Source organism: Populus euphratica, unplaced genomic scaffold, assembly GCF_000495115.2.
Source record: "Populus euphratica unplaced genomic scaffold, PopEup_1.0 scaffold180.1, whole genome shotgun sequence".
Taxonomy (NCBI): Eukaryota; Viridiplantae; Streptophyta; class Magnoliopsida; order Malpighiales; family Salicaceae; genus Populus; species Populus euphratica.
The window spans coordinates 311670-338143 of NW_011500060.1; the positions used below are offsets into that span (position 1 = coordinate 311670).

Sequence of the window (26474 nt, forward strand, 5' to 3'; positions counted from 1 at the left end):
AAGTTGTCCTTTTTTATTTAATAAAGCAAGAATAAAATGATTCACATGCCATAAATCATATGGAGCATGAAAAAATTTATTTTTAAGGATAAAAATAAATGCAGAATTGCCGCGCTTTAGCATATACAAGCCTCCATCAAATCTACCAGTTGCAACTACTTTTCCCGTTAGGCAATTCTGAATAGTGAAAAAATTATTAGCAAAGGTAACTGATAAAGGAAAATCATTTGTGAGTTTGCTCATAGACAAAAGATTTTTAGTAAGGTGAGGACAACCAAAACATCTAATAATTTGAGATATGGGGAATGGGAAATATTGCCTGTGTGCGTAATGGGTAGAGACGCACAATTCCCTACAATTACATGTTCCTTACCCGTGTAAGCTGTGGACTGCTCCAATGTGGAACTATCTGGAGTCATGTGAGCCGAAGCCCCTGTATCCAAAAGCCAATCAGACTCAGCAAGGTATGCTGTGGGTTCATGCCGATCATAGCACTGCTTACAACGATCAACATAATGTCCCTCCAGTCGGCAGATCTGGCAGCGTGGTGGACGGTGACCTTGGTTGGTGTGAGTACGGCTCTATCTAGAATAAGAAGAGTTGTTGCTGGGCCCGTATCCACCACCACGATTGTGGTGAAAGGAGCTGCTTCCACGATGAGAAGAACTTCTGTTGGCAGTGAATGCTGCAACTGGAGGCGCTAAAGTCTCCAGAGATTTTTGAAAAATTTCAAAACTCTCAGCTTTAGAGACGAGATCAGAGAAACAGGGGAGAAGAGTTTATGCCATATGGGCAGTTGAGAAAGTGGAGAAATCTGGCCCGAGACCACGAAGAAACCAGTGAACTTTGTCGGTTTCATCAACTGGGTGACCGATTGCATGAAGCTGATCGCATAAAACCTTGAATGCACGGGCATAGACAGTAACTGGACGGGTGCCGCGCTTCATCAATTGAAGGTCATCTTTGAGACGAATCTCACGAGCCTTGGAGCGGTGGCTGAAGGTGCTTTCCAATGCTGTCCAGACCTCACGGGATGTGGAGAGGCCGACAGCTTCAGCCATGGCTTCCTCTGTGAGAGAGGAGAGGAGAAGGCTGAGAAGACGCTGGTCAGTTGCTTTCCATGCTAGGTGACTGCTATTTGGTGTCTGAGAGGTGGGAGGATCAAATGGTGATGGCGGCACAAGGGTGCCATCCACATGACCCAGCAAACTTTGGCTGTCCAGAAGAGGAAGAAGCTGATTCTTCCATAGAAGATAATTGGAGGAGGAGAGCTTGATTGTAACCATGTGAATTAATGTGTTGAAAGGAAGAAGGGTGGGAGAAGAATCAGATGAGTTGGAGGCTATTAGGATCGTGGGATGTTAATCCAATAAAAGCTCTGATACCATGAGAATGTTAAGAATGTTTGAAATCTGCCACACCAATTTGATGGTGAGTGTGCTTGTATTTATACATATAATATGTAACGTATTACATGAGAAATATGTAACGTATTACATGAGAAAGGAAGGTAACGTTATTATATAAGTGTGAGCAAGAGAAAGGGAAGGAATTAGATATGATTGTGCTGTGATTAAGGCTAATGATCTTCAACAAGGTTAACCACTTGGCGCTGTGATGATGAGGTTGATCTGGCCGGAGTGGCTAGTGCATGGTGGTGCAAGAAGCATGCAGTGGAGGCCATGTCTCTTTGCTTCACTACCTTAAAGCCTTCAACTAGAAAAGGTCGATTGTTTCGTGTATAATAAACTATCAAGCTCTGTTTGCTGGGCTTTGTGGTGCCTAGAAATCGGGTTTTGATGTTTGTGTCTGTGATATGTGAAGCGAATCGGATGGTTTTGCATACTTGATGACGAGAAAGAGATCAGATTTTTGATGCGGGATAAGGTTGTAATGCCTGTGAGTGGTGCCACCTGGAATCAACACTCCAAATCTTCTCTCTGCTCTCGCATTGGGGCCCATCGATCACTCATAGGAATAGAGATAGGTGCATAAAATGCACTTATGATTTGTTCTCCTTCCCTCACAAGTAGCTAGCACATGTAGGATAATGAGCAAAACTAGAAGAATGCTTAGTGAATCCGAAGATATGGTATTCGTGGTACAAGGATAAGAATATATACTTTCCTGTATAAACAAATTACTTGATAACATATTAACATAATTTTTTATTTTGTTTTTGATATCAATACTTTAAAATTATTAAAAATACTAAAAAAATATCAATTTAATAATTTTCAAAACAAACACACTTTTAAAAAATATTAAAAAACAGAAGTTATCATAATCCTAAATAATTACAATATTTAGCATATATATATATATATATAGAGAGAGAGAGAGAGAGAGAGAGAGATGGTTTCCTTTCTTCTTTTATAGAAAAATTAAAAATAAATATAGAACCATTTTGGTTAAATAAATATAATAGCTAGGGATGAGCTTGTTTCCTTTAAGTTACAAGTTTTGGACCGGTAAGAGCCTGGGTTAAAAAAAAAAAAAGAAGAAGACATTCAGGGCAGAATATAAATACGTACGAGGTTTAATTTTTTTTTTTTAAATGTTATTCCCATATATCTTTTAAAAAAATGAAAATCAATAAAGTAAAACCAATAAAAAAATAAATCAATTGAATATAGCTATATAAAAAAATAATATAAAAAATATAAAATATAAAACACTTATTTATTTCATTCTAATATAATTAACTTTTTCTCATTAAAATATATATAGTAAAAAAAACAATATTTATACCATTCAAAATATTATTTTATGAATTTAATTCTTTAAAATAATATTTTTTATTGAAGATGCTATAATAGAAGAGAATTCCATCTAGTCTCTTCGCAGTTAAAGGTACGTGGAAGAAGTTGCTTCGGTTCCTCTCCTTCAATTAATTACTAGCAATTCTATTAAACCACTTGACAGATGAGAGGCACACGCATAAGCAATTCTATTAAACCACTTGACAGATGCGTGCACGATGTATTACAACCAAATTTAAGGAGAACAATGAAAAGAAAAATTAACAGCACATATTGAAGCTTTAGTTCTTCTCCTTCCTGCCAATTGCATGCAGCATGTTAATGCTTGTTTGAACGCTTCAAGCCTACAATTTTATGGAAGTAGTTCAAGAGCGCATCTCTTGGTGGAAGACGTTCTTTGATGAGTGGGATTTCAGTGAAGTTCTGAGCCCATTCAAGAAGAGATGGGAACTTCTCAGCATCAACCAGTTTCATGCCTCCAACTTCTTCTATAATATCAAGACAGAGGGGAATCCAGCCCATTGCTAGATCTAAATAACCTATCTTATCATCTCCACTGAAGAATTTCTTCCCTTGAATCAGCTTCTCAAGAAACGCTAATGATTCTTGTGCAGACTCTATGGCCTTCTCCTTTTCTTCTCCCTCTTTATAGGCAGCCGTAAATGTTTCCATCAGACACTGTCCTTGCAATAATAGCAGCCGTAAATGTTTCCATCAGACACTGCCCTTGCAATAATAGAAGAAGAAGAAAAAAACACAAGACATGAAACTTCTTTTGCAGGCAAAATTTCCAAGATAAAGATACAAATGGTGTGGATATGAGTAGGATATCTATTCAATCCCCCTTTAATTCTGTGAGAAAAATTAAAAATTAAAAATCTAAATTCATGTCATATGTAATGAATGTAGGAAACAAACTATAAAATAAACGGATGATCTTAGCTCATGCCATTATATACACATACCTTCTCGTCAGTAAATTTAGCCCAAAAATGAGCCATGGTTCTCTCATACGAATCTTGAGGCAGCAAGTTATTATCATTCCATGTCTCATCGATGTATTGAAGGATGATGAGTGACTCAGGAATTGGTTTGTCGTCATGGACAAGAACGGGGACCTTCTTGTGAACTGGGTTGTGCTCAAGAAGAAGGGGACTTTTATTGAATACATCATCTTCAACGTACTCGTATTGCACTCCTTTCAGCTTCAAAGCCCATTCAACCCTTGTGCAGAACAGGCTTGTATAAGATCCAATCAGTTTCACCGCTCCTGTCATAATTAATATCTTACAAAAGCTTTGTCTAAACTCGAGATAGAGCTAAAGGATGGATTCTTGAAGCGTAGGATGTAACAGTGGAGGTATTTATAGAGATGGGTTCTGCTTTTTTCGCATAATGAAAATCAAGACAGCCATTTTGGTTGAAAAGTTTGGATGGGCTTTGTTTCCCAGAACGCACGAGCTTTGACTAGGACTAAACCAAGATGGTGAAGACAGCAATATTGTTCAATGCAGTGCTGGTCCATGTTTGGCAGAGAAGAAATTTCAACATGTAATTGTATAAAAAGGCTGCATTTGATACAGATTGTACATTAACATTACCACCAACCACTTATATATTATTCACTTAGAATCGAATCTTATTCATTTATTATTTTATTCAATGATGTTTTAGAAAATTGTAATTGTTTTTTTTTTAATGGAAGCTTTGGGTTGATTTTGGATTTTTATTCATTATTATAGTTTGTGTTTACATATCAATCCTCATTTTTCATAATAATTTAGTTTTAAGTGATAATATTTTAGTTGCTTCATATTTTGGCCCATGAAAACTGTTGTCATTGGCATCATGAGTTCAAAATGCCCAGGAGACTTGATTTATGGTGCTGATGGGTAAGTCTAGAGATGGTTAAAAGAAAAAATGTAGATTTTTTACTCCTAGATTTTTCAACATGTTTATGATTACACTACAATATTTGTATTAGCTTATTTCTTGTAGAAAAAAACAGCTATAAATTTATTAAGATAAAAAAAAAAACAGAAAGAGAAATGTAATACATGCAACCTAACTATAAAACTAAACATAGTATTTTCTTTAGTCCAAGCCATATGATTGATTGGTTGACAATGTGTACTTAGCCTAAACATAAAATTATTCAAACATTTCTAGGACAATTCTTGGAAAAATTTCTATTTACATTCCTTAGATAACATTTGATTATTATAAAGTAGAAGAAATACAGATAATAAAAATAAAAACTCCTTTGATTGACAAAAATAAAGATAAAGATATAAAAATAAATTTATGAATGAAATAATCTTGGAGTAAATTTTATACTTCTAAAATAGAAGGAACAAATAGAACATATCTCTAGAAATAATATTTTTTATTTTTTATTTCTATAATAATTACTTGTAATATCTATTGTCATAACCATAACCCAAGTTTTGAACCCTTTCCAAAACAATTTCTAGAAATTAAAAAAAAAAAGAGACATGTTTCCATCCATTCGCATCCTCATTTTACCCTTTTCTTTTGATGTCTTATTGAAAAAAATAAATCAAATAAATATATTTTGATGCATTTGCACTCATTTTGTAATTATCAACATCTTTTTTAAAAATTAAATATAAGCTCTCGATGCCTTTGAATTAGTAACTCGTCCATTTCACAATTCTTGATTTTTTTTTTTGAAATGATGTTAATATTATATGTTATTTCTTAGTGAGAAAATTAAAAAATCAAAATAGAGAGTAAAATGGACAAGTAGGCTACAATGCGAAAACAAGAAAAAAAAATCAAAATAAAATGAAGTTACTTAAAGACTAAGCAATTGAAAAGGAAACTGATAATTTATAGACTATAAATATATGTGAATCGTAGAGGGAAAAGCAAACCTTAGCCACCATAAAAATAAAAATAAAAAGGGAATGAAAAAGAGAAGAAAGCATCTTGAAATAAATAAAAAAAATAAGAGTAGAACAATAGTCATCTTCTCCTATTTTTTCTCCCACAAAACCCCTAACTTCATCTCTCTTTAAAATAAAAACTTTTCTTCTTGATTTCTCTCTCCTCTGACCTCCATTTTTTATGGTATCACCATCATTCTCTTTATTTATATACCCTTTACAAAAACCCTCTATCAATTAAAGCCAATAACCCCTTCGTCATCATAGATCAATGAAAAAAAATAGTTACTAAAACTTCATTTTGATTTCTCTTACTTTTGACCTCTAGTTTTAAGGAGACCATCTCCATTTTTCTTCATTTAATGAGTACGAAACAACTATATAAGTCATGTAACCCAATCCATCGATCCTTGTGTGAGCAAATTTGAGAGATAAGAAAAAAGAAAAAATAAAAAGAGAATCTAAACCCCCAACCAGAATTTTTATTATTAATGAAAATTCAAAATAAAAAGAGAATCTAAACCCCCAACTAGAATTTTTATTATTAACAAATTTTCTTTAAGAATAAAATGGGCTAGTTAGAAAATAAAATAAGGAGACATTGAATGGATTGAGATGACTTTGAATGTTTAAAAAAAATGAAAAATGACCAAAAAATAAATAAAAAATGTAGAAACATAAATAAAAATTAAATGAAAGTCATGCATGAGGAAAGAATGGTAATGATATACAATTTAATGAAATTATAAATGGCCCATCTTAAATTCAAAATAAACATGTAGAATCTAGAAAATATTAGCTAAAAAACATAAAAAAGATATAAAGAAGGGATATAGTGGAATTAACAAAATTCTTATATATGTGTGTGTGTGAGAGAGAGAGAGAGAGATAGGAAAAAAGAGGGAATGAAAGTTCTTCATTTTCTTAAGCTTAATTTTTGTAAAACCTAGGTAAAACTAAAGATTAATAGGGGAAAGTGTGATATTTTACTAGTATAAATACTTAATCACTTGAAATTAAAAAGATTCAGCGAGGGGAAAGTAATTAATTAGAGAGACAAAGCTTGGAGCAATTTTAACTAGTTAGCTTTCAAAGTGCATATTATTACATACTAAAGTGTTTTAATTTTATTTAAATAAGTTATCAAGAAGTTTAATTGTTTTTTTTATTGAATTCTTAATTCTTGAATTTAGGGTTTTTGTTAGAGAATTTAAGGTTTTGTGAAATTGTTGTAGGGTGATGTTGTTAGGGTAGAAAAATATTGAAATAACTTAAAATCATGAGTAATTAAAGAAACAAACTTGAAAATTTAGGTGATTAGAGCTAACCAAATTTAAAAGAATTGGATAAATGATTTTAAACTTGTAGAAATTGTCTATTTTGGTGAGAATTGATGCAAAAATGGTGATCTAAGATGAATATAATAATTATATATTGTAGTGGTAGAAATTTCAAAGTATTTTGGGTAAGAAATTTGTAAGATGTTTTGATTTATGAAAAGTGGAGGTAATATTGATAAGATGATTTGGGATGGAAATCGAAAGAAATGAATTAGAAAATATTAAGATTTGTAGGGTTGGTCAAATGAAGAAAGTTAGGAAGTTTAGATAGTTAATATATAATTTTGTGATATTGTAACTAAATAATAAAAAGAAAATATAGGGAGAAATTAGATAATTATATATTTTGTGAAATTAAGTTAATAAATTTGTATGAGAAATAATAGAAGTTATAGTTATGAAAAATAAAAATATATGGAATGTACTACGATGGAAATTGTTATATTGAAACTTAGTTATGGTTTTTGAGTTTGTAAAAATAAATAGTAATGAATTTATTTTATTTTTAGAAGAAATATCTCAACAACTAGACCAAAGAACAGATTAAGTATTGAAACATCATTTACAAAACATGTAGACATCTTATACTTTGATATATTTAAATTATTTCTTTTAAATTATGTTAATTATAATTTCTTTGGAAACACAATTCATGAATAACATATAAAAAATAATAAAGTGAAAGAAAATAAATAATTGTGAACTTGATTATCTATCCAAGATAATTTGAAAGCAATGATATCAATGTGATATATTGATATTGGTATTTACTAGAATAAGAACTTGATTAACCATTGTCAAATATAAAGACACCAAAAATATAAAAAGAAAAATGTCGAACGAAACTTTATTAGCCTTATAGGTTATGAAGGCTAATAATACCAATAAGATTATATTGATATTAATAAATACATGGACTTAATTGACCATTCTAGAATTATGGAAGCTAATAAAGCATATGAGGTTATACTAGTGTCAACATTATTTTGAAATTTAATTAACTATTCATGAAGTGGAATCTAATGATATTAAAAAAATTGGTATCGATACATTTTTGATTAGTCACGATTAAGAAGATGACTAATAATATTGATTTGGAATCAATATCAGTATTGATTTGGTTGGCCTATATAATGAGTGATAAATGATATTAGGATGTCTGACATTAGGAATTAATTTTGTGTAGGAGATGTAATAAAAAAAATTTATTACATTAGATTATTGACATGTTATTATTGACATTTTTTTTTATTGAGGTTAAGTAACCTTGATATTATAAACTTTATTTTGTCTATGTTTTTTTTTAAAGTTCATCCTATTTGAAATATGAAAGATATATTTATATTGCTACAAATTAAATAGAACTTTCTCTAAATAGAAAACTAATGTATTTTAAATTAATGTTTTGTATGGAATATTTTGGGATGTTAATGCAAACTTATATGTATATATCTTTACTTTATATAATTTCATATAAATATTTGCTTGTGTCTAATTAAATATTGTTAAATTTAAGGAATTTAAATTTGTCTAGATACATAATTATTAACATCAAAATTTTAAATTCTATGTTTTATATCTTATTAAATACTTGAGAAATATTATGTTAATATACTTAAGAAGTTGTGTTCATAAAGTTCAAGGAGTAAAATAACACTTGACTTAATAAAAAAAAATCAACCAAAAAAACAACAATCCATCAGCTATGTATAAAATTATCACGTTTTTCCTTTTGTTTAGGTGTTCCTTTATTTTACTCTTTAAAAAAAAAAAGCTTTGACAAAAATTTGTCAATTCTATTTAAATTAATTTATTAAAATTAAGGAAATGATAGTATTTTTGATATTTTCTTTGTTTGGATATCATGCAACGGAATAAAGCCCCTGTTTGTTTCTGCATTTTCTTTGTATTTTTGAAAAAAATTTAAATTTTTTTATTTTTTTATTAACTTTAAATTAATATGTTTTTAGTGTTTTCAAATCATTTTAATGTGCTGATATCAAAAATAATTTTTTTAAAATAAAAAAATATCATTAACATGTATTTAGGCACGAAAAACTATTTGAAAAGCAACCATAACCCTATTTCCAAACAAATTTTAAAAAAAGAACGAGAGGACTCCGCCATAAGGCTAGTGATAGATATGCCCTTTATCAACTTTCTAGACTTATCATGAAAATTTATTACATTTATTTAAATATATCAAACTGGTATAAAATATATGTTATTAAAATTAATAGGAAAAAAATTTCATTTATTTTATTTGATGTATAGATCAATTCTAGAAAGCCTTTAATACTATATAACAAACAAATATAAGTTTTTAACCATCTTTCCATCTAGATTGTGACTATGTAGGTTTAATATCTTAAATATTGATAAAATAAAATGTAGATAACTCTAATAAATTGATTAGTGATTTAATTAAAGCAAGTAAAATCTTATGTGATTAATTTCTAGGTATTTTAAAAAATTCAAATTATTTTTAATATAATAATTGATTAGTTGTTTTTTAAAATGCTTTTTTCAATATATTTTAATATAATTTTTTTTATATTTTTTAAAATTTATTTTTATTATATTACATTAAAAATATTTTAAAATATCAAAAAATAATAATTTAAAATAAATTAATTTTTTTTAAAAAAACACGGATTGGAGTTCACTCAAGAATGCCATACCCTGTGTGTGTCTATATATATATATATATATATAGTCGACTTATTTTGATTTTCTGTGAAGTTTTTTCTTGCCTTCAGTTTTGTGATAGAGCTACCTTATAAGATATAGCACACAACCAAACTACAGAAGCGGATTGGGTTATGGCGGTGGGTTTGCGGTGATAAGGGGGTTGAGGAGTGGTCGGAAGCGCGGTTGTCATTTTTGTTTAACAATGCTTGTTCCTCTCTTCAACCTCGCTCCTAATTTGACAGTTTCAAGACTCTGCTTAGGTTTTTCTTTGCCTCATTTGAGTTGAATTCCAACAACAAATTGTACCTAAAACTAACTCTTTATACATATATGTGTACTCCAGGAACAATGACTTTCGGTGAACAGAACTCGCTGCCTCAATCCTTTGGCCTTCTTGACGAAGCCTTCAATGCCGGCATCAACTTCTTCGACTCTGCTGAAATGTTTAATTCCTCCCTTTTAGCTTGTTCTTTCAAATTCCATTTTATCTACCTTCATTTCTCTCACATTTTCAGTTCTTAGGTATCCGGTACCTCAACGTGCTGAGACTCAGGGAAGGAGCGAAGAGTACCTTGGCCATTGGATTAAACGAAGGAAAATTCCGAGGGATCGCATTGTCTTAGCAACAAAGGTTGCTGGACCTTCAGGCCAAATGACTTGGATTCGAGGCGGGCCCAAGTGTCTGGACTCTAGGAATATCACTGACGCCATTGACAGTAGGTTTGTTGGTTCTAAATTTTAACTATGTGTCAAAATCAAAATGTTTTATTATCTGTAATTGTATTTCTATTATGCTCAGATTGACTAAATAATTTTTTTATTGATGCAGCTTGAAGAGAATGCAGGTTGACTACATTGATCTTTACCAAATTCATTGGCCTGATCGGTTTGTTTGTAGATCCTTATTTTTTGTTGATATATTACCAGTAGACTTAATTTTTAACAGTTGGAGGAAAAGCTCTTATGGTTGCTTAATTAAATATTTGCATTTGTCTAGCTTCGACCCAGCTCTTTGTTATTCTGTTCAAGTAATTTATGGTTTTTTAATTTTGTAGCTATGTTCCGATGTTTGGAGAAACTGAGTATGATCCCACCCGTCAGTTCTGTTCGGTTGGTATAGAGGAACAACTCGATGCTCTAGGCAGAGCTGTTGCTGCAGGGAAAGTAAATGATAGAATGTTATGCATGAATACCCACTCTCTTGCAAACATGACACCCATTAATATAAATGTGTCTGTATGTAGATCAGATACATTGGAGTCAGTAATGAAACACCATATGGTGTAATGAAGTTCAGTCAAGTTGCTGACAGGGTTGCGCATTATCCGAAAATAGTATCTGTGCAGGTTGTATCATTTGTTCCTCTTTAGTGAAGTGATGCTTGTTGTTTGTCTTGTTGTTGTTCCACCTTCTCTCCGTGCTCTTGCCTAGGCTAATGTTCAACTCATTGTCTCAATGATAGAACTCCTACAACTTGCTCTGCCGAACTTTTGATGCTGGAATAGCTGAGTGCTCTCACCATGAAGGGTATGTTGTGTTCCACCTGTCATTGTATGCTAAGGGTAGAAGTTGATTTGTGGCATGTATCCACTTTTGTGCAACTTTTTACAATGAGTTAGTGGATTGAGCAAACAGACTTTTGATCTGAAAACTTTAATTTGAGCTTATGACTCTGTAAAGGCTCTGCTGCCATGTTGGGGAGGGGGTTGGTTCCTCGTATCAGTGTACCACCACCTTGGCCTGCTACAAGGTTTCCCTTGAATGCAAGCCAGCTTCGCCACTTCCAGTTTACATATCATATGGGTTCTAAATCTATTGGATTTTGTTACTGAAAGTGGTTTATTTTAGCTATGTCTTTAACTTAATGATTAATTACTCTTTTGCATCTTTGAAACTTTTTAGGATCAGTTTATTGGCATACAGTCCCCTGGCAATGGGCATACTTTCTGGGAAGTATTTTGCAGCTGATGGGGGTCCAGTAGATGCGCGATTAAATGTTTTTAAAGGTTGTTCACTGTTTTTTTATGCTTTATTATTTCACAACTCTCCATAAATTAGATTGAACTCCCTTGACCATATTTTTTTCCCATGAATGATGCTGTCTTTGGTTTTCAGGAATGTATTCAGAAGGGGAGTCAAGGTACAACCTCTCCAATAACATCATAAAAGCTGCTGCCTTAGTAAGATGACTTCTTACAGTTTTGAACTTCAATTTGTGTGCTTTAGGATCACAAGAATAGGGGGAAAGAAAGTCCTTCCTAACAGACTCTCTCCATCTGATGCTGTTTTCAGGAATATCTTGCCATTGCAAAAAAAAATGGTCTTCATCCTGTATCTCTTGCTATTGGTATGATCTCTCTCTTTCTCTCAATGCTGGTGCCTTTCCAGTTGTGTGTATGATTAATTTCCTCTCATGCTGGTAAAATCTTAAAGTTGTACTGCGAAGATATGAAGTACTAAACAAATTGCAACATTAGTTTTTTCTGAAAGTTTTGAACTTACCAGTGGACTGAATTTGGAATTTTGTTGCTTCCAAATCAAATCTGCATATGTACATCTTTAATATGGAAAATGTTATATCCCCTTATAGTTATAGTGGTTCCTGAGCCATTTCCATTGTTTTTAATTTACAATTTTATTTTTATTTGTTCTGCAGCCTTTGTTTTGAAACACCCTCTTGTTGCAAGCGCGGTATTTGGAGCCACCAAATCATGGCAGCTCCATGAGGTTCTTAAAGCATGTATGGTTGAGCTTACACCTGAAATAATTGCAGAAATCAACAACATTCATGCAAGGATCCCTAATCCATGCCCCTGAATGATTTTGTTATTTATACCGTTAGACTCTTAGGATCTGTACTGGATAGATGTTTTGTTTTCCTTTTGGTCGGTAAAGTATCTACTTGTCATCTTTACCCAATTAGCGTTGCAAAATGCTAATCTGAGAGAGCACGAGATGTGGGTGGAAATCATGGTACTAAAGGTTGATCAGTAAATCCATTCGGAACCCAAAATGATTTTCTTTTTTTCTTGGAAGCAGAAAATCTTCTTCTCGTCTGTGTGATGAAAGATCTTTTTAATTGTAAAATAAATCATGATTGATGGATATTTAGGCCGAACAACAATGAAACCATGATGTTTCATTATGGAAGCATGTGTTGATACAATGTAAAAAGCTCACTTCATTTTGGACCATGCGTGTTTATATTTGTTCATAGTACTCAACACGCCCATGACATAGACAAATTCATGAAATCATCAAAACTTATGTTGAGAGTAAAGAGGAGTTTTCTTCTGAAACATTGGTGCTTGATGTTTTGAGTTGGATCAAAAAAGTCTGTCCCCCTTATGGAGTGCTACTTGTGATCAATCTTGCCCAGTCATGACCTCTCTGCATGTTATTCTTTTTCGATATTTTACAGTTTACAGTCAGATTTGTTTGATTTTCGGAGGGGTTGGGATTTGGTTTGTTGAATGTTAATAAATCAACACATATTCCATGTTTCTTACGACATAATAGAAGCATTGTAAACTCCACATGCGATTTCATATGTTTAAACCAAGTTTTGCTTTTGAATGTGAAGCGGGGAGTTTCTGCTCAGCTAATTTTTCACTTGTTGGTTCTGCTTGGCCAGCTCGCAAAATCCTTTTTGCTTCCGTCATAGGAAATGCTCCTACTGGTATGTATTTCCTTACGAATTTTCTTTTCTCACTCCACACAAAAGAAAGTGCATGCAATTATGCCAATGGTTGAATCGATGATTTAGCTTCCATCTCTTCGACTGAACCCCAAGGAGAACTTGATTATTTAACTTAAGCTGATGAAGGTTGTCATCATCCAATTTTTATCCCTCTTTGAAAAATAGGGTTTAAACATAAAAATTTTAAGGAACAATGAAACATTGAATTTTTTTAGCAGTCCAAGTCCAATTTTAGACAATACAAGGAAACGTTTGTAAATTTATTTCCTCTTTTTTGAGCTTGAGAAAAAGGGGAAAAAAAATATGAAGAGGACAAAACTTAAGAGAGATATTTCTTGATTTTAGGAGCAAGACTAAAAATCATAACCCTAGCATTATAAATAAGTTGTTGCCTATCCATTAAAAAAAAAAATGGGGCTTCAGTACAAAAAGCCTACCAAAACAAAAACTCACTGCACACATTAAACTTTCAAAGCTTGTTGCTCTCTCTCTCTCTCATCCACAAAATCAAAGATGCACCCTACCATGCAAGTGAGGTTCTGGCCTAGCGGTGGGAGGGGCTTGTCCCCTTTCTCCACACCTGAGTTCGAACCTCACCATGCATGCCTGTCACTTTCGCGGTGCCTTACCTACTCACTGGAAAAAAAAAAATGGGGCTTCAGTACAAAAAGCCTACCAAAACAAAAACTCACTGCACACATTAAACTTTCAAAGCTTGTTGCTCTCTCTCTCTCTCATCCACAAAATCAAAGATGCACCCTACCATGCAAGTGAGGTTCTGGCCTAGCGGTGGGAGGGGCTTGTCCCCTTTCTCCACACCTGAGTTCGAACCTCACCATGCATGCCTGTCACTTTCGCGGTGCCTTACCTACTCACTGGGGCTTGCAGGATGTTCAGTGGGCCGTGGGGATTAATCGTGGTGCGCGTAAGCTGGTCCGGACACCCCACATAAATCAAAAAAAAAAGAAAAAAGAAAAAAAGAAAAAAGATGCACCCTACCACCATCTTTGTCCTCTTCGTTGTACTCAACCTCTTGGAACACCCTAATTCGACCTCTGACTTGCTCCTATGCGGGTGCAGCAACCAAACATTTATTGTACTCTCATGTAAGGTTGTTATACTTTTTCTACTTGTAATTCATGCTATAATTACAGATTTGTACCCAACTTCTAATTGATACAATTAGACCACTCTTGAAATATGATACGAGATTAATTGATACAAAATTGAAAGTTTTACTCCAATTCTTGTTAATTTTGAGTTTGGATGATATCTCATCATGATCTAGAAAAGCAAATTTAATAAAATTTTATTTAGACTAGGATTAAACTGAAAAGGCAAGAACTTTATTGTTAAAAGTTATCTTCTGGTTAATATACTTTAGATTTAGGCTTTCTAATTTATTTATATTAGAGTAGATTCAAAGTATAAATAATTAATATGACATAAAATGTAACCTAGATTAATTTTGTGATATAGGTTTTATTTTTAATCATATTTTATGAAGGATTCTCACTTAATTGATTAATTTTGTCAAGATAAAATTAATTACATTCATATACTTAATTTATAGACGGATCAACTCACATAATGACTTGTAAATATAATTGATGTAAGTACATATGTGAAAAGATTTTTTTTGAATAGATTCATACTTATACACATAATAATAATAATAATAATTATAATGATAATAATAATAATAATTGTTTTTTTTCTTTTGTGTATGTAAATTTATTTCTTTATCTTTTCTTATTATGTTTTCCAATCATCAATCTCGTTGTTACCTTTGCTTACTAACTCTTTAATAATGGCACCAAAATTGCTTCACCGTTATATGCTATATTAACTTGTTTTAACTCACAAGAGTTTGAGTGTGTAATGTAGAAATTAACTCAGTAAGATCAATATCATATCCACAAAGAGCAGGATTTAGAAATTAAGTTAGGTAACAAAAAAAAGACTCATGAGAGATTAAATTAAAAATAACTTGGTTAAAAATGATTAATAATTTTTTTTTAAAAGGTTAATGAATGTAAATAGATATTAAATGATAAAGAAATAAAAACAAAGTGTTTGCTCCAAATAAATTTTAATGGTGATGTATTATTGATTACTTCTATAAATTTAAGATAACTTAACCTAACATCAATATTGATGATATTAAATCTAAGTATATTATAATGAAGTTTAAAGAAATAAATATGAATTCTTGCTTAAGAATGGACTAGTAGTTTCACATTATGTAAGACATTGAATCAAACAATTTCTTTACTAAAACCAAGATTTGTGCACTAAGATTTAAGATTATAATATTACCAAAATTATTTCTAAACTTTATTTACAATAATCAATCATTCATGAAAAAAAATGAAAAGATAAAACATTAAAGTTTATTTATACTTCAAAGAACTCACCTCAATCACAATCATTCTTGATTTAGGCTATATTTGTTTTCCGGAATTCACTTTCCTGGAAACCATTTTTTAAAATTTCTTGTATTTGTTTGCCATTAGAAAAGATGGTTAATAGAAAATATTTTTCAGTCAAAGAAAAATTTAGCTTGGTTTCCAAGAAAGTATTTTCCTGGAAAATTTGGGCGGAAAACACTTTTTAAAAGTTGTGAAAAATTTAGAAATGTCATATTATTTGTTGATTATATCAAATTTGGTTCTCAAACTTTTAATTGTCATATATATTTTATTTTGAATATTTATTTTTCAATTTCATCTCTTAAAATTTAATTTTTATATTAACTTTGGTACTCATTTTTATAATTGTTATTTGCTTTTTCCTTATAAATTTTTTTATTGAAATTTTTTATCTATCATATTTGGTTTTCATTATTTTGATTGTTATTTATTTTATTTGAAATAATTTATGAAATGTTAATTATTATTATTTTAATTTCTTCATCTTTCATTTTTTTATTTTTTTTTATTTGATCTCTATTATTTGGTTATTATTTATTTTATTTGAGATCATTTACAAAATTATAATTTTTTTCAATTTCATTCTCATTCAACTTTTTAATTTTTTGAGATTTATTTCTCATTATTTTAATAAACTTGAGAAAAATAAAGCATTAATAAGTTATTTTTCATCTTATTTTTCATGACATAACTAAATACTGTAAAATGTTTTTCAATTTATTTTCTATTATACTACTAAACATTAAAAAATAATTTATTTTTCCAAAATTCACTTTTCAAAAGCAAACTACTTTTTAGCTAACAAACAGGGCCTTATAACAAAGAAAGAGACTGGCCAACTATCATTATGTATATAAACACTTGAATAAAAGTGAAATAACTTGAATTAAAATTCAAATAAGAAGTTTTACAAACTAAATAATTAAATTCTACAAAAAAGAACACAATACAACTTTGGTATAACTTTTAACACAAATTTAACTCTAATTTTGGAGATGTCTATTAGGTACATATTTATATATAGTTTTGTTATCTTTGTATATCATTAAATACTACTCATTTAGACATCAGAGTCAAATATTGTAAGCAATATACCAAAGGTTGTTCTAGAAAGTAAACTTTGGCTAGCTTGGAGAAGATGTTGGTACATATTTTTCTTTTCTTGTTTTGACCTAAAATGATGTAATGTTATACCGTCTATCTTTCTATCCATGTGCTTGCTCTCTTTGATTAATTAACTACCTAGAATAAGTCAAGTGTTATTGTTGGTGGACTGATTATGGGTTGAGTTTGGGCTGATTTGTAGGCTATTTTTGGACATTAAACAAGGATAAAAATGTATCTATTACTTTAGCTAAAATTGGCATTGAAACCTTGAATGTTTGGTGGTTGAAGTTTACACACAATATGAAACAAGTTTAAGCTTGAAGTGCATCATATACTAGCATTTTTAAGGATTAGAATGCAACTGATATTTGGACAAAATTTAGAGCACTTTTTTTAACTAGAATTTGCTTCAATCTTCAACTAAATTATTATGCAAAACCCAAATAAAATATATATATATATATATATATATATGTAAAATATGAGGATTAATGACACTTTTAATGCAAATCACCCATCAATTTATTTCATCCTTACAATAGTTTAAAGGTTTTTAAGTGAGGGGAAAGGGAAAAAAAATCTAAAGAGAAAAAAATAAAACAAGAAATATTTGAAGATGAAAAAAAATTAAACAGGAATATATTCCTTGATTTTGGGAGTAAGCCTAAAAATTAGAACTCTAAAACTCTAAATAAGTTTCCTATAAATTAAAAAAAAAGGCAACCTACCAAAAAAACTCTTTCCATATTCCTAAAACTTCCATAACCCACTGTTTTTTTCTCTTTCTCTCTTCCACCAAAGCAAACATGCACTAACCAGCATCGTTTACTCGTTCTCTGTTTTCGCCAATATAAGCTCATAGCTAAAATTTTCTAAAAATATAAAAACTTAAACTTGAAAATAAAATGGGTTAAATTAAGATTTAGGATGTAAACTCCTAGATAAAAATCTACAATATTAATAGAAGAAATATTAGGCTAAATGAAGAAAGTGATAATTAAATTATATGAATGATGATAGTCCTGAGAGTTTTAAGTAAAATGTTATGTATGGGTGATTAAAAATTAAAATATGAAAAATAAAAGGAAAATAAAAAAATAAAAACATGAATAAAAATTTAGTATAAATGATCTATACAGAATCGAAAGTACTAGTATGTAACTAAATTAAATGCAAAATAACTCAGGTAAAATTTATTATAAATAGGTGTCGGGATTAGGACTTTATCTGGAAAAACATAAAAAAAATACTATTGAGGGATATAATAGAAATTTGACCAATTGTTATATGCTTGTGTGTGTAAACTATGAAGAGAAAAGATAGAGAGGAAAAATAACTTGCTATCTTGCATGGGAAAGTGATAAAAATCCTTAGGAAAACATTAAAAAAATTAAGAGAAAATATTGGAAAAACATAAAATTAAGCATATCAAACACTAAGTTTGAGAGAAAAAGAAAGCAAGGGAGAGTAAAGAGAGACAAAGAGGAGGCAACAAAGTGAGAAGAAGAAGAATTGAAAATTTTGATTTGTGAGTGTTTGAAGCCCTAATTATTGCTTGGTAGGGTGTTCTAACACATTTGAATAGGTTCTTATAGATTAATGCTTTAAATTCATTGAGTTCTTATAAATTAGGATTTAGGGTTCATGGATAAAATTTGAGAAAATTGAAATTGTTTGTTAATGGATGTAATGAATGATTAGATAATTAGAGAAATTAAGAAATTTGTTCAAATTAAAGTAAAAATTATGGTGCCTTTAAATGTTAATGGCAGACTAAAAAAGGGAAGAAATGTGGATATGTTGTAAAGTAGTTAAATGTTGTAAATTGTATGTATTTAATATGTGCATTTGTAATGATGATAATTTGAAATGAAATGAGAATTCAAATGTTGGTTGGAAAGAAATTTGATTGTGTTTTGATATAACAACTTTGCTAACCTTGCTAATCTTTATGAAAGAATTGTGTTGATGATATGTTCATTAAATGTGATATAAGATGTACATTAAAGTATATTTAGATGAAAATAATTATGAGAGGATGATAATAAAAATACTAGTTATTCATGGTGAAAGTTTAGACATCTTATACTCATGAAAAGAAAGTTTTTTGGAGGAAATAACGAGGGAATAAAATATCAAAAATAATTTGGTGATTAAATAAAAAATTGTATGTTGAATTGAATTAATATTATTTTATAAGCAATTTGAGTCTAGGCATATTAAAATTATTGATAAGTTAATAATATGGTGAAATCTTGTTGATTTTGGAAAAGTTGAATTGTCTTAAGCAAGAGACAGGTGTCATGCATCTTATCATTTTTCTCTACCTAATATATTATAATAGTTATTTGTAAATGTAATGGTATATTGTATTTATAATTATGGTTTAAGATAGATGGAAATAATTTCCCAAGAATGGGACTAACACCTAGTAAAGGATAATAGAATTAGTTCCCTGGTTGGGGGCAATAGAATTAATTCCCCAATAATAAGACTAATGTTTAATAAAAAATAAATAAATTAATTTCTCAATAATGGTACTATTTCTCGGTAATTGAACTATTTTTCAGGTGTGGGTAAAAGAAACAAGGTACTTGATGAAGAAGTATTACTTGGAAAATAGGCTTGGAAATTTTGATATCTTGTTAAAGGCTATTACCATAAATGGATTGATCACTTTAGATCGATGATAACTAAGATAATAGATATTTATAATAACTTTGTTAATTTTGAATGAATGTGTAATGAAAATCATTTTTATATTGTAAATGAGTTTGATATCAAATAATAGTTGTTTTAAAATTTATGTTGCTTCAATTAGATTTTTTTTATGTAAACTTATGATACCTTATTAGTTCTTTATAAATATGTAATGAAAATCATTTTTATAATGAGTTTGGTAACAAATGATAATTGTTTTAAAGTTTATGTTGCTTTAATTAGATTTTTTTATGTAAACTTATGATACTTTATTATTTTTTTCTATTATATCAAAATATGATTGCATATGATTATGTTACTCTAATTTTATATTAAATGATTTTTTTTTGTGTGTGTATGTGTGCGCGTGTATAGTATGATGAATAAAATATTGAGAAATTAAGTTTAAGATAATAATTATAAATTGTACCTATAAAAAACAAAAAACTATTGTACTTTTCCTTTATATAATCCATGTTATAATTATATATTTGTATTCATATTCTAATCATTACAATTAGACCTCTCTTATAATATAATACGAGATTAATTGGTACAAAAAAGTTTTATTTCAATTCTCGGTAATTTTATGAGATTAATTGGTACAAAATTGAAAGTTTTATTTCAATTCTCGGTAATTTTAAGTTTAAATGATATTTAAAAAAATGAATTGAATAAAATTGTATTTAGGCATGGATTAAATTAAGAAGACATTAACTTTAATGTTAAAAGTGTCCAGACCTCCAAATATAATTAATTTAAGTAAATGTGTGGAAAGATTGGTTTTTTAGGATAGATTCATACTTATACAAAGGATAAAAAATTAATAATAACAATAATTGTTTCTTTCCATTTGTGTATGTATATTTATTTGTTAAACTTGTGTATGTATATTTATTTGTTAATCTTTTTTTATCTAGTTGATTCAATTTTACTAGGATCATAATTTGAAAGATTTCAATGTAAAAGAATTGTAAATATGAAATAAATTGAACACTTATCTGTTTTTTTTTCTTTAACATATAAATCTCTAGAAATCCCTCAACTCAAGTTTTAAAAATATATTAAAGGCTATAATTTCCAAGAATAAATTAAACGAATTTCTCATGAATTTAACCGAAATAGGCAAAAAAAACATTATATAAATACCTGTAGGGTGTAACCATATTCCTTACCCGATTTTTGGTAACCAGTATTGGACTTTTTCATTGATTTATGAAGCACCCGGTGACAAAGGTATCATGCCACTTGGAGTTCCGAAAACTATTCTTCTTCTTTCCAATATTAAACATATTTCTAGTCTTTGTATTAACAGTGCATTAACTATTATATTATATAAAAACCCATTAAAACTAGGTATCTTTTTCTATATGCATGTGTGTGTAACAAGTAACTTCAAATATTTTTCTTTTTAATTTATTATTATTATTATTATCAAGCTAGCCTAACCTTTCAAAACGGCAGATTTTATATTAGGGAGACATCCCATGTCATAAATTATTTAGCCAAACTCGGCATATATGTTAGCAAAAGCTGTTTCAATAATATTTTTTTACCCAAATTATGTTCCTACGAAGTATAGATCTCAAAACCTCCTCAATTTTTAATTCAGCATATATGTATTGCGTTTGTCTCCTTCCCTAGTGGCACAATATTTATTTAATAAGATTGACAATAATTTATTTATGCATATTAGCATATGAATATGATATGTTAACTACTTGGGATTTTACCTATTAAATTTTTGCACGTCTTAAAATATAGTATTATGGTTAGTTGTGGTGTACATTTCTATGTTAATGTATGGTATATAAAGGTTGATAAAGCATGAAGGGTGGTTGCATTATCACATTCACGGGTGACTATTTTATTTTTTATTTTTTTCATGAAGTCATTATCATTATTATTATAAAAAAACCTAGTTCAAATGTCAAAAAAAGGGAAAACAAATCTAAAAGAACACATTATCTACGGCACACATGTACCCCCTGGAAACAGACAAAAATATACTAATACAGTGAATTGACTCAGTTTGCTGCCGGCCAAAGACTGTGTTGTAATATCCTTATTGTGTGCGTTGCTTAATGACCTGTTCTCATGATTGAGCATTCATGTGTTTGGTGATGTGCTAACGACATATAACTGTGTTCAATTTTTTTATTTCAGTGACGATTTTCTTGTCTTTTCTTTTCTTTTTTACTGCTTCTTTGTCTGACTCGGTAAATCTCCAACCCATTCAGCTCGAAAACTCAGCTTTTCTGTTATTTTAAACTCAGATAAGAAGAAGAGAAACATCCTAGGCTACAAGGTCCATATATTTTACATATGTTGGGCGTGCATGCATAGCATTAAGATTTGCGCAATTACTTCAGCAAAATTCTCAAATCATTCAGCAATATGCATCAGTACCATTAGTAAACCAGGGCAGGTTACAGAACAATACAATATTTCAGCGATAATAAGAGAAATGTTCATGTTAATTAGAGTTAATTTTCATGGGAGGACATCATGATGTGTTAAGATTGTAGAAGTATTAGTTTTATTTGATAAAATTAAATATAAAATAATAAAAATTTATGCATGTTTCAAGACCAAAAAGCTTTCATTTGAAGAGGTGTTTTATAAAATAATATAAATTATATTATAAAATTTTATATAATAATTTAAATTATTGAGTTGAGATAATTTTTTAATATTAAAATTATAAACGTATTAGTGTTTTTTTTTTTACTGAAAATCTGACGTAATTTACTCTTATGTTTTTTTAGGTAACGTTGAAGTAGATTGTAGCACCAACACAGCAAGCAAGAAAAGTTAGCTGGCTTGAGGCAGACTAATTTATATTGATTGAAGGTTCAGTTGGTTCATATATACCATCCAAATTCAATAAAAAATGTTTTCAGTCTCTTCAAGAAATGAATTAAAACCAGCTAAACGATTCTATACGATCGATCGTGAAAGGAGATGTATGCCAGCACAGTCAACCACCATATTATATAATTTCATACATTTGGACAATCTTCCTATAATTTTATTTAAGAAATCATAAACCTCAACGTCCATAGCATTCAAAAGTTGCCATAACAATTCATTGTTTCATGAACTTATTTCGAGCTAGTTCTAGTAAAGAGTTTTTGTACGGATTTTGTTCACTTCGAGCAATAATGATATAGCATAGTTACATATGTGCAAAAAGGTGTTTTAGCAGTAGAAAATGATGTATGATAATTTACTTACCAGAAGCTTTAGCAAGCATGAGCGAAGGAGATTGGGGTATGGGGCGTTGGCTGCGTGCTTGCTCATTACGTTGAGTTTTTTCATCGTCTTTAACCCTTATTTGGGTCCTCTACCACTTTGTAAGTCGTCCATTGTTCTTGCACTTCAGCTATCAAATCTGAGATGGTGCCTATGTATCGATTTCTTTGAACGCTATTTTTCCCAACATCCGATGGTTTTGCAGTGAATTTCATGCTATCAACGGGGGATGATCAGAAACTATTTGCTGTAAATGACACAAGTAGCTCTTTGCAAATGGACAAAGGTAAGCTTTTTTTATCATGAATGCTTACACAGAAACGAGTTTAGTTGAATCAGTGATTGGCTATTATGCCCAAAAAAAAATGGTGATTATATCTAATTTAATTAGGTCTATTCGTTATTTATTTTGAGGATGCAGAAATTATTACAATCAATGATGCAAGCAGCTCTCAGGAGGCAGTAGCTAGGGGTGAGTTTAAAGATAAGAAAAGCTCAGCTAGTTAAGCATTAAGGACCCCTGATAGTTTATCTGGGTATATAATGAGGTGCAATGTCAAGGAAGTTTGTATGATTATCAAGCCTTGCTAACAAGATTTATTCCTGTATTTTGAAGATGCAGAAATGGTTAGAAATGATAAGAAATTGATCAATGATACTGACAGCTCCAGGCAAACAATCAATGGTAAGTCTTGATCAACTCTGAAACTTCAACACGTGATGATTAGCTCAAACTAGGTCAGTTATCGCTCTGTTGAATTGAAGAAATTACGTAAATTTTAACAAGTTATTTGGTGTTGGTTCTTAACGATGCAGAAATTGTGCTTAAAGATTCCCTGATAGTCAATGATACAAGCTCTCAGCAAATAGCTACTGGTGAGCTACACATAAGCAGAGTTAAAATTACCTTTTGACTTGATGACACTTCATAAATCCCTCACACACAGGCTCTTTTCAATTTTCCTAGATGCAGAGGCTGCAACAATGAATGAAAAGATCAAGCTGCGCTGCAATATCATGGGAAGATCAGAGTTCTGCGAGATAAAAGGGGACATCAGGATTGATGGAAATTCCTCCACTGCTTTCATTGTCTCATCTGAAACCGATACCTTGACAGCAGAAAACACCTCATGGAGTATTAGGCCTTATGCGCGAAAAGAAGCTCTAGGGGAGAAGGATTTTGCTAGGAAATGGTCAGTAAAACTTGTAACTGATCGCCCAGATATCCCTCGATGCACTCGTAATCACAGTGTTCCTGCAATCCTTTTCTCTGTTGGGGGATATTCAGGAAATTTTTTCCATGCCTTCACTGATATAATTGTCCCACTATACTCAACTGCAAAACCTTTTAATAGAGAAGTACAATTTCTCATTACCAACAGAAAATCTTCGTGGATTGCAAAGTTCAAAACATTATTGCAGGCACTGTCTAGATATGAGATCATAGACATCGATGACAGACATGATATGCATTGCTTCCAGAGCCTAACAATTGGCCTTAAAGGTCGAAACAACAAAGAGCTCAGCATCGATTCTTCCACCTCTCCATATTCTATGAAGGACTTTAGGCAGTTTTTAAGAAGTTCGTATTCCTTAAAGAAAATAACAGCAGTCAAAATCAGGGATGGCGATAAGAGAAAGCCTCTGCTTCTAATCATTTCAAGAAAGAGATCAAGAGCTTTCACAAATGTTGGTGAAATTGCTGAACTGGCAGAAACCTTGAGCTACCAAGTAGTTGTCGCAGAGCCTGGGCCAGATGTATCAGGATTTGCAAAAATCATCAACTCTTGTGATGTAGTGATGGGAGTTCATGGTGCTGGCCTAACCAACATTGTTTTCCTTCCTGAAAATGCAATCTTGATTCAAGTAGTTCCATTTGGAAGGGTAGAATGGGCATCAAGAGTCTCCTTTGAAGACCCTGCAAAGGACATGAACATAAGGTACTTGGACTACAAAATTCAGGTAGAAGAGAGCACTTTGATACAGCAATACCCAGCCGACCATGTAGTTTTAAGGGATCCCTCTGTAATCGGGAAACAGGGTTGGTTGGCATTTCGTTCAATATACTTGGACAAGCAAAATGTAACGCTAGATGTGAATAGGTTTAGACCCACTTTGGTAAAAGCTTTAGAACTTCTGCATAAGTGAATAAGTTTCTCTCATGATACAAAGCATTACCTCATTGTTTTCTTACAAGTTTTACAGTAAAAATTCATTTTATATACAGTCATGTTGGTTTTCTTAGCGATGCAAGATCTTCATTTTGTATACTCTGGCTGCCTGCTCTGACCAAGAGTGGTCAGAAGAGAATGATTGTACATTTACCTGACGTAATCCTGTTATTCCTACAAGGAGGTTAAAGAGCCAAAGGCACTACTCATCCATCCACAGATAAAAAAGAGTTCATGTTGACCTCCTTAAGCTGCACAAATACCAGGGTGGAGATTTGCTTGTTGCTATAGAACTTTAGTCTTGCGTGTAGAAAAATCTAACCTGTTTTTCTATGTATTGTTCTTATCTTTAAATAGGCATTATAGAGGATTGATGCAGGAGTGATTCTTGCTCTATATATATACATATATACACACACACACACACATGATTTCTGAGATTTGTATGTAGATACCATGGAAACATAATGAATGACACATATTAAGAAAATCATGAAGAGAATAAATAAGTATCTCTTCATATCTTTTCATGCCCCCTCAAGCTTAAGGCAAGGTTAAACCGAGATAGAGTTTGCCACGATTTAGAATGAACTTTGTAGCATAGAGAGATTTGATAAAAATATCACTAATTTAGTTAGATCTTGAAATATGCATCAAGAAAAGAACACCACTTGCAATTTGTTCACAAACAAAGTGAACATCAGTTTTGATGTATTTTGTATGAAAAATGGGTTTGTAGCCATATAAATAGCATTGATATTATTATAGTATAGAGCAGGTGGAGGAACATAATAGCCTATATTCTTAAGCAAATGCACAAATCATATAAACTCAGTTGTAGTTTATGCTCAGTTGTAGTTTATGTTAAGACATGGTAATCAGTCTTAACTATCGACCGAGACATAATAGCTTATTTCTTAGCTTCTTAAGATATCAAATTATCTCCAAAAAAAAGATAGCAAAACCAATAGTGGAACATTTATCATCCCTACAACAAGCTCAATCTGCATCATAAAATCCACAAGGTTCATGAATAGGGGTTCAAACATAGTGAAGACTACTTCTGAAAATACCATTTAGATACCAAAAGATCCTTTTAACAGCAGTGAGGTGAGTATCATAGGGTGTTTGCATGAAGTGATAGACTTGATGAACAACATATGAGATATCGAGTTTAGTCAAAGTGAGATATTGTAATGAGCCAATCAAATAGCGATAAAGGGTTAGATTAGCTAAGAGAGTACCATCAACAGCAGACATGAAAGGCCCTAAAGCTAGTGGAATGCTCATATCTTTGGTGCCATCAAGACCAAACTTTTAAAGAAGAGACAATAAATACCTTGTTTAAGTGACAGTGATTGCCATGACCCAAATCCCGGGTTCATGATCGATAACGCGAGAGCGTTA

At 30.9% G+C, this 26474-nt stretch overlaps 3 protein-coding genes and 1 long non-coding RNA gene across 8 annotated transcripts; 3 read left to right on the plus strand and 1 right to left on the minus strand.

The window, feature by feature from the left end:
* Nucleotides 1-3033: 3033 nt before the first annotated feature.
* LOC105108044 (probable glutathione S-transferase) lies at nt 3034-4312 on the minus strand. Its single transcript, XM_011002182.1, has 2 exons — nt 3728-4312; nt 3034-3440 (listed from the first exon to the last, which is right to left on the minus strand). The coding sequence occupies exons 1-2, from the start codon at nt 4037-4039 to the stop codon at nt 3081-3083; spliced, it is 672 nt and encodes a 223-aa protein (XP_011000484.1). The 5' UTR covers nt 4040-4312; the 3' UTR covers nt 3034-3080.
* A 5432-nt stretch (nt 4313-9744) lies between these two features.
* LOC105108045 (aldo-keto reductase-like) lies at nt 9745-12531 on the plus strand. Its single transcript, XM_011002183.1, has 11 exons — nt 9745-9962; nt 10046-10145; nt 10225-10422; nt 10532-10588; nt 10758-10866; nt 10947-11048; nt 11165-11229; nt 11605-11708; nt 11818-11882; nt 11995-12049; nt 12359-12531. Exons 1-11 carry the CDS (start codon nt 9905-9907, stop codon nt 12517-12519), a joined length of 1074 nt encoding a protein of 357 aa, XP_011000485.1. The 5' UTR covers nt 9745-9904; the 3' UTR covers nt 12520-12531.
* A 62-nt stretch (nt 12532-12593) lies between these two features.
* On the plus strand, nt 12594-13001 carry LOC105108046 (uncharacterized). Its single transcript, XR_838985.1, has 2 exons — nt 12594-12659; nt 12878-13001. It is a non-coding gene; the product is annotated as an uncharacterized LOC105108046 (long non-coding RNA).
* A 230-nt stretch (nt 13002-13231) lies between these two features.
* Nucleotides 13232-25058, plus strand: LOC105108049 (uncharacterized). 5 transcript variants are annotated; one of them, XM_011002193.1, is made up of 8 exons: nt 13232-13381; nt 22410-22494; nt 22882-22997; nt 23102-23182; nt 23311-23368; nt 23513-23581; nt 23713-23772; nt 23864-25058. In XM_011002193.1, the coding sequence occupies exons 4-8, from the start codon at nt 23150-23152 to the stop codon at nt 25042-25044; spliced, it is 1401 nt and encodes a 466-aa protein (XP_011000495.1). In that variant the 5' UTR covers nt 13232-13381; nt 22410-22494; nt 22882-22997; nt 23102-23149; the 3' UTR covers nt 25045-25058. The 5 variants fall into 5 exon arrangements, with proteins under 5 accessions (XP_011000495.1, XP_011000496.1, XP_011000492.1 ...); XM_011002194.1 differs by lacking the exon at nt 22410-22494; XM_011002190.1 differs by lacking the exons at nt 13232-13381; nt 22410-22494 and having other exon boundaries at nt 22523-22997; nt 23318-23368.
* Nucleotides 25059-26474: the final 1416 nt, after the last annotated feature.